The sequence below is a fragment of the Calonectris borealis genome, chromosome 6, assembly GCF_964195595.1.
Source record: "Calonectris borealis chromosome 6, bCalBor7.hap1.2, whole genome shotgun sequence".
In the NCBI taxonomy this organism is placed as follows: Eukaryota; Metazoa; Chordata; class Aves; order Procellariiformes; family Procellariidae; genus Calonectris; species Calonectris borealis.
This window is the reverse complement of record NC_134317.1, coordinates 24,608,931-24,616,922: the sequence shown is the minus strand read 5'-3', so window position 1 is coordinate 24,616,922 and position 7,992 is coordinate 24,608,931. Positions and strand designations below refer to the sequence as shown.

Genomic DNA, 7,992 nt, shown 5'->3' with positions numbered 1-7,992 from the left:
AACTGTATGCTATGTACATCTTGCCTTTTTGCATAAGAGAAGATTGGCAAATGGCATGGGTTTATTGTGACGGATGGCCATTGTGAATGAAAATTAAACTGGAAGAATTGTGACATTTTGGATGTATCTGTCTCAAAGACTACCTGTTGAAGAGCTTTGAAACAGAACACTCATCCTTGCGGCACCTTTCCTGCTTTCGGTGCAGCCCTGACAGCCCCGGGGCAGGCCGGTGCAGCCTGGGAGGAGGAGGGTCACTGCTCCTCGTACTTTCCTCGGGCCGGTTTGTTCCACCTTGCCGGTACGAGGAGCGGCTCTCAGCGTCGGGCAAGGCGGCTGTGGAAGGGAACCCTCGAGCCTGACAGCGTCGCGCCGGGGAGCGGCGGTGGGTTCAAAGCCCGATGAGGAGGAGACGGGCGGGGGTCGCTGGGCGGTGTCCCGCGGCTCGCCCCGCAGGCGCGGCGGGACCGGGGCGGGAGGCCCCGCCCCGCCCTCTGCCCGGCGGGCAGCCCGCCCTGGGACGCCGCCGCCCCGGGCCCTCAGCGCGGCTGCTCGGCAGAGCGCGCCGGGGCCCTGTAGGAGGTGCTGTCGGTTCACGGATGACGGTAAGTGCATCTCTCTCTCTCTCTTTCTTTCCTTAACAGACGCGGAACGGGGTTAACCCTCTGCCGCACGGCGGGGCTGCGCGGCCGGGGACCGGCGCGCCGTCGGGCGGCTCCCTCAGCCTGGCGGGGGGGACGGGGCCCGGCGGCGCAGCGCTCCGCCGGGGCCGGGAGCTGGGGCTCCCCGGGGCCGGAGCCGGAGAAGTTAGGGCCGAGGGAGGGCCGGCGGCTCCCCGCGGGCGGGCGGCTCTAACAACGGCCGCTCTCCCGCCGCGCGGCCCCGGCGGGCCGGGGCAGGGGCTCGGCCGGCGCTGAGGGCGGCGGCGGAGCAGGGCAGGGCAAGGCAGGGCGGGCTCCCGCCCCCTCCGGCTCCGTGGAGCGGCCGTCGGGGCGGCCGGGGGTTCGCCTGGAGGTGGGCGGCGGAGAGCCTCCGTCCGCGGGCGAGGGCGTTCATGGGCCGCCCTTTAGCTCTGCCGCCCCGCGGAACCGGTGGTTTAAAATTAACGCTGAACCGTGCGTTATTACTGTTCCGAAAGTAAATAAACAGGTGACTTCCAGATCAGGTCCCTGCTTGGATCGTTACAATAAATATCCCTGAAGGAAGCTCTCTATTTATGTTGTCATTGATTAATTCTCGCTACCTCATTTGATTTCGATTTAGAACGATTTGATTCTAATTTAATTAGCATGTAATTTGGATGTACATAATTACTGTAATTATGACATTCAGGTAAGGCAGCTTTAGGCTGAAAGGCAATTTCAAATTTTCTAGCAACCTACTTTGTACTAGGAAACGGACAAGGACTTCGCGCCCTGCCATCCAGGTAGCAATTAGCACATCTCGGAAATAGGCACTGCCGCGGGTTTGTGTTAAAACAGCGGCGCGGAGGCGGCGGCGGTGCCTCGCCCGGTGCCCGCTGGCGGGTGCCCCCCGGACGGTCGCAGGCGCGGGGCGGGCCGGCGGAGCCCGGCGGGGAGCGGTGGCCCACCCCGGCGGGGTGCCGGCACCAGTGGTCGAGGGTCCGCCCGCCCTGGCGGGTGACGGCCCCGGCGGAGCTGCAGAGCCGAGCCGGCCACCCCGCCGCGCCGCCGCCTCCCCTCGGCTGGGTGCGCGCTGCCGCCGCGGGCCCGCCCCGCCCCTGCCGTCTCCCGCAGGAGTTGACCCCGGCCGGCCCGCCCGCCCGCTCCCGGGGCCCCCGCCCCCCTCCCGCCGCCGCGGCCTCCCCGCGCTCCCGCCGCCGGCTGCTCGCCGCGGCCCGGCCCGCGCAGCGCCGCCGCCCCCGCGGCGGGCTCCGGCCTCGCCCCCGAGCCTGCGGCGGGCCGCGGGGCGGGCCTCTAGATGGCGCCCGGGAGCCGGCGTGCGGCCCGGCGGGGCAGCGCGGGCACCGCCGCCAGCCCGGGCCTGGGCTTCTCTTCTGTTCAGATGTGTTAAGAATGTTATTCCTTGAGGAAATCTGTAGCTAAATTATTCTCACTTAAAATAAACACTTAGCGCACCAATTACCCGAGGGGCGGGCCGTCTGTGAGGTTCCCTGCATCCGCCTTTCGGAAGGGTGGGAGAGGATCTCGGCGGACAGAGAATGGCTGCGAATAAATTACAGCTCCCGCAGATAAAGTTTCCGTTTGAATTGAAAGACGCAATTAAGAAACTGTCCGGGCACGGGATCGGGTGTTTATATATTATCTCATTAGAACAAAAACATTAATGTTACCTTTTAAGTGTAAACCGAGCCGTTAGGGCTGTAATTGGCCGCGGGGGGCAGGGGACACGCTTCCTGCGGACCGGGGACTCGGCGATCGAATGACATTTACTCGATAATTTCTCCTGGCATTTTACCTTTTCCCGTCCGTTGGTGGTTGCCGTCGCCGGCTGGTCTTTAGCCGCATTTTCACGGGCTCGAGGAGCCGGCGTGACGCTGCTGCCCGCCAGGTGTGGGAATGGGAATGGGAAGCAATTGTTCCAGGGAGCTGTAAACGGGAGCTGGGCTCCGCTCGCGGGCAAGCCCGGGGCGAGCGGGGCCAAGGCGGCGGGGAGCCCGGCTCTCCCTCCTCGCCGGAGCCCGGGAGGGCATCTCGCTCTCTCCCGGTGCTTTCCTGCTCCCGGGTTAGCGTCTTCCCCTTAAAGAGGTGCTGCTGAACTACGGATTCAGAAAGTGCAATCAGATTTATTTTTCGGTTCTCACACCGTCTGTTCTTTAGTTTTTCTTTGTGTAAAAGTTCCCCAGACCATATAATTATCGCCAACATGTACGAAAGAATGGTGTCATTTATTTTTAAAAAGGTGACATGCTTTCTATTTTCCTGGTTAAACGAACCGGCTCTGCGGCCCAGAGCTGCTCCCTTCTTCATTTCTGGGGAGTCTGTAAGTGATGGACGTTTTCTGACCCGAAGGGGCAAAGGCAATGCAAAGAGGTCCTTGATCATTGAGCTGAGAATTGTAACCCCGGCCTGGCAGAAACTGGACCTGGACGGTTTCCTTTGATGTGTTTTATTATAAATCGAAAACAAAGCTGACTTCTGCTCAGCACCCCGCGCGGGTGCATTCCTCCGCAACCCCAACACCACCCGGCAGGGAGGGCAGCCGCGTCCCGCCGCCCGGCGAGCCAGCCCGCTGTTTATTTTACCTCTGCCCGAGCACGTCCCCCTCGCCCGCTCCCCTCCCCTCCCCACCCCTCCTCTCCCCTGCCCGCCGGGAAACCTGCCGGCACCCAGCCGCCGGCGGGGCGGGGGTGGGAGAAAAGGGAACTTGCAGGGATGCTTTCGGCCAGAAAAATTGCGGAGCGGCTCTCGGGGAGGGTGCTGCCGGCAGCCAGATGCGCGGTGCATCTCCCGGAGGCTTCGTCGCCCCTGCCCGCCGAACGGCCCGCCGGGCTCCCGCCGCCGCCCCGGGGCAGAGGCGGTGTCGGCGCTGCCCGGTCGCTTTTGTGCAACAGTGGCGCGGAGGAGGTGGGACGCCGTTATTAGTATTCACGGCAGATGTATTTTTTTTTAACGCAACATCTTTATTCCGGTTGGTGGCCGACAGCAGAATCCGTTTCCCGATGTTATTTGCATTCCCTGTTTTATGGAGGATTAAAATATTTGTATTCCTCCAATCTGCACCGGGCAGACTAAATTAACTTTTTTTTCCTTCCCCCCCCCCCCTTCTTTTTTTAATAACACAATTATCTCATTTAACAATTTGCCTTTAAAAAAATACTGTGGCTGTTAGGTTGGTGGTCAGGAGACAAAGGGAGTGAAAATAATTTTCATTTCAATAATTGCCTTCTGGTCAATTTAACTGTGCCTTATTTTGAAAGAGCCTGTCTAAATGAGATTCCTGTCCCAAATGTGTTCCCAGGCCTTAGCCCAGCCTTTAATTATTCCTGAGTTTTTTTTCTTCAGAATAAGACGCTGCACTGAGTAATCACAAAGAAGTCAGAGAGCATCCTTGAACCTTTTCAATAGCAGAGCCACTGATATTCAAATAACATGCAAGGACCATTTGACTGCATGGGGACATAAGCATTTCCAATTCACTATTTGCATAGATCAACTGTCTTTGAAAAGGAAAGGAGCAGTTGTCTTCCATAACATTAAAAAGCCTAGTTATCAAATCAAGTGCTTAGTTTGGGGCTTTTAAAACGTTTACATTTTATCTCAGGTTGCCCTTTACCGTTTGACATGCAAATTTGGTGCAGTTAATTTGGACAATTAAAAGGATCTTCAAGGGAGCTTTGTCACCGAGAATATTCGGAGTTTTCCCCGTGGACCAGCTGAGATAAAGTTGGCCAGAACAAATGATGTCTAGGAGATTAATTAGATATTTGATAAGACATGAATCCCTAATAAGGGAATACAAGGCACAGGGGGCTGCTGTGTGCTCTAAGTCAAAATTAATAACATTTAACAAGATTTTCATTTAGGCATGAAATGTCTTTTCCGGAGTATTGACTCTAGCGATTTATTCCCCCGAGATCACCTCCCAACCTAGGCAGCCTTGTGGCGCTCAAGGCTTTTTAAGTCAAATAAATCGTTCCTCGGCACAGTTCGGTTTCACTCGATTTTGGGGCCGGTTTCACCAAAGGCGCTTAGGGCCTGGCATGGGTCCTGGCTGCTGTAGCCGGTCTCGGTTTAAATTTGGTTTTAAAATAATAAACCAGAACTAGGGCGGTTTGAAAAGAGCAGCCAGAGCGCTTCAGCGCGCCTGGCTCGGGGGCCGGCTCCTTCCCCTCCCGGCTATCGATGCCTGCCGGATTTTTAATCACGGTCACTGTAAGGAGGACAGGGGAGGGGTGCGAGGGCTCCTAAAAACCTGACCCCTGCGAGGGCTGCGCGGGGAGAAGGAGGGGGCACGAAGAAGAACAAACCCGCGAGTATATTGTTCAGAGTCCTTTAATAATACCAAAATGAAAATATGTCAAGATTTTTTCCATACAGATAAACGCATTTAATTTCTTTAAGAGACCTTAACTTACGTGTGTTTGAGTGAAATGTTAACTCAACATTTTAAATATCTTTTACATATATACTGACTTCCACAAAGTGCATCAGAAATTTAAAATAAGGAAAAAAAAAAAAAAAAGGAACCAAAACCCCCAAAACCTCCCTGAATTTCAGGAATTCACCAATTAAAAAAAAAAAAAAAAAAAAAAGGAAATCCCCTATCAGATCAACATTTACAAGAAAAATAAGCGAACACGATCTGGTTTTCTTTTTTTTCCTTTTTTCTTTTTTGAACCCTATTTATACAGATGTGTATGAGATACAGAGGAACCGCCTCGGACTCGCCGTTTGATTTCTCACCTTACGCCTCTCTTAGGGTGCTTTCCTTCCGACAGAAGGAGAAGAGGGAGAGGAAGCGGAAGAAAGTGTCACTTCGTACCTACGGGGCGGGGGCCGCGCCTCTCCGGCCCCGCCGTCCGTCCGCCCGCCCGCCACCGCTGCGGCCCCGGGCGCCGCCCGCGGCGGGGCGGCTGGCGTCCCTCCGGCCGGCGCGGAGCAGAGTGCGGGCGGCTCCCGGGGAGCCCGCCGGGGCGCGGGGCCGGGCCGGGCGGCGCTGCCCCTAGGAGTCGCCGGGCCCCGCGGTAGGTTCCTTGCCCGGTCCGCGGGCGGCGGCGCCCACCCCCTCGTGCAGGATGAGGTCGGGGGACTCGGAGCGCGGCGTCTCCAGGTTGCTGGCGTCCGTGTCGCTGTCGCTGCCCTTTTTGCCCCCGCCGCCCCCGTTGTGCGTTTTGATGTGTTTGCTCAGGTGGTCGCTGCGCATGAAGCGCTTGTTGCAGACGGGGCAGGCGAAGCGCTTCTCGCCCGTGTGAGTCCGCAGGTGCCGCTGCAGCTCGTCGGAGCGCGTGAAGCGCTTGCCGCAGAAGAGCCAGTTGCAGACGAAGGGCCGCTCGCCCGTGTGCCAGCGCAGGTGCGCCTTCAGGTGCGAGGTCTTGCCGTACACCTTGCCGCAGCCGGGGATGTGGCAGCTGTGCAGCCCCTTGCGCCGCAGGCTGGCCCCCGCCGGCCCCAGCCGCTCGGCCTCCTGGCAGTTGGGGCAGTCGCAGGTGGCGCGGCCCGAGTAGCGGCGGGCGGAGCGGGCCGAGCCGCCCCCGGCGGCGGCGGCGGCGGCGCCCGAGATCATGGCGCTGGCCGCCGCCACCGCCGCGCTGGAGTCCGTGTAGGAGGGCAGCACGGGCTTGAAGCCCTCCTGGGTGAGCAGGTGCTGGCTGGTGGAGAGCAGGTGCGAGGCGGCCGTGGAGCCCAGGCCGGTGGAGCTGAAGGCGGAGTGGGTGAGGGAGCTGAAGTCGGGGTTGTAGGTGCCCAGCTGGGAGTGCAGCGAGGCCTGGGGGGCGCCCGAGTGCAGCGAGCTCTGCAGCCCCCCCGCCGGGTTCTGCACCTCCAGCCAGGAGCCCGGGTTGGTGTGCACGTCCCACCAGGAGGAGGCCGCCCCGTTGGCCACCTCGCCCGCCGAGAGCGTGGAGTGGAAGCCCGACTTGTACCAGGACTCGTAGGGGTGCGCCATGCCCACCCGCGGGTAGAGGCTCTCGGCCGCCGAGCTGTGCACTTTGGAGATGAAGGCCGACTGCCCGCCGGGCTCCTGCGGGGACACGCCCGCCGCCGCCGCCGAGTTGGAGAAGAGGCCGCCGTAGTCGCTGCTGAAGGCCGACGAGGTGGGCGAGGTGGAGGCCAGGCAGAAGGCGCTGTTGGCGGTGCCCGTGCCGCTGGCCAGTCCGCTGGAGCCCCTGCTCGTGGCCACCGTGAAGCCCGACAGGCTGGAGCCCAGGTTGCAGCTGGAGGTGGAGCGTTTCCAGGGGTGGAAGCCCCCTTTGGCGAAGGCGCTGGACTCGGGCAGGGTGGTCAGCGGGCTGGTGTTGCCGATCTTGTTGCAGGTGGCGGCCAGCATGGCCAGGGGAGTCGTTCCAAATCTCGGCTCTTCCTGCGGGAGAGACAAAGCCGGCCCCCGTCAGCCTCACCCCTGCCGCCTCGCCAGGCTCCCGCGGGTACGCGGCGGCGCTGGGGGGAACCGCGGCGCGACGAGCGGCACGGCGGAAAAGTTTTCTCTTGTTTTGGAGGAAGGCTCCAGCTCTGCCCGGCTCGGCTCGACTCGTTTTCCGCCGGGGACCGGCCTCGGCGCCCGAAGGATTTACATCGGAAGCGGATCCCGGCGGAGACGAGGGGCACGCGTGTTCCGCGAGGGCGGCTCGGGACGCCCCGCGCAGCGCCGGGCTGCTCGAGCCTGCCGCCGTTAAACCAGAAATCCCGTGGGAACGAAACGCGGCGTCTCCTCGAGCCGCCGTACAGGAGCGGCGGAAAAACGAGATGGCAGAAAGGCAAGCGGGGCGCGGAGCCTTCCGACCGGCGCCACGCGCAGAGCCGAGCTAGCAGGGATCTTTGGAAATTTACCGCAGCACTTCGAGTTTGAAAGAAAAAAAAAATTAGAAAACAAAACAAAGCACAGGCAGCCCGCCTTCTCTCCGGCCCAGCGAGTTTCCAGACTAACCTCTCTGCGAGCGACCCGGTGGGAGACCCGCAGCGAGATCCCCCGAGGCGGGGGTCGGGATCGCCTCTCGCCCGCGGGTCAGCGCGACTTGCGCGGGGGGCAGCCGCAACGCAGCGGCGGCGCTGGCAGAGGGCAGCGAAGCCGCGGCCGAGCGGCCGCGGGGAAGCGCGCGGCGCCGACTTACCCCGAGGATAGACGTAGCCATAGCACGTCCCTGGGCGGGCGGTGGGGCGGAGGGGACGGCGCTGGCGGTGCGCCCCGCGCTGCCCGGCGGCGCTGAGGACACTCCGGCTCGGCGGGGCTAAACTCTGCCTAAGTGCGGGCAGCGCCCGCTTTGAAGTACCGCTGGCGGCGGCGCTCGCCCAATGAGGGCGCGGGCGGAGCGGGCCGGAGCGGCCCGGCAGCCAATCAGGCTGCGCGGAGGTGCCG

At 61.1% G+C, this 7,992-nt stretch overlaps 1 protein-coding gene across 1 annotated transcript; it reads right to left on the bottom strand.

Annotated features, from left to right (window-relative positions):
* Positions 1-3,604: 3,604 nt before the first annotated feature.
* On the bottom strand, positions 3,605-7,768 carry SP9 (Sp9 transcription factor). Its single transcript, XM_075153262.1, has 2 exons — positions 7,748-7,768; positions 3,605-6,999 (listed from the first exon to the last, which is right to left on the bottom strand). The coding sequence occupies exons 1-2, from the start codon at positions 7,766-7,768 to the stop codon at positions 5,644-5,646; spliced, it is 1,377 nt and encodes a 458-aa protein (XP_075009363.1). The 3' UTR covers positions 3,605-5,643.
* Positions 7,769-7,992: the final 224 nt, after the last annotated feature.

What these genes read in the sequence shown, in the direction of transcription:
- SP9 (XM_075153262.1), bottom strand. Translation starts at nt 7,768, where the DNA reads ATGGCTACGTCTATCCTCGGG. An exon ending in TGGCTACGTCTATCCTCGGG is followed by an intron (nt 7,000 to 7,747) that starts GTAAGTCGGCGC and finishes TCTCTCCCGCAG; the next exon opens with GAAGAGCCGAGATTTGGAAC.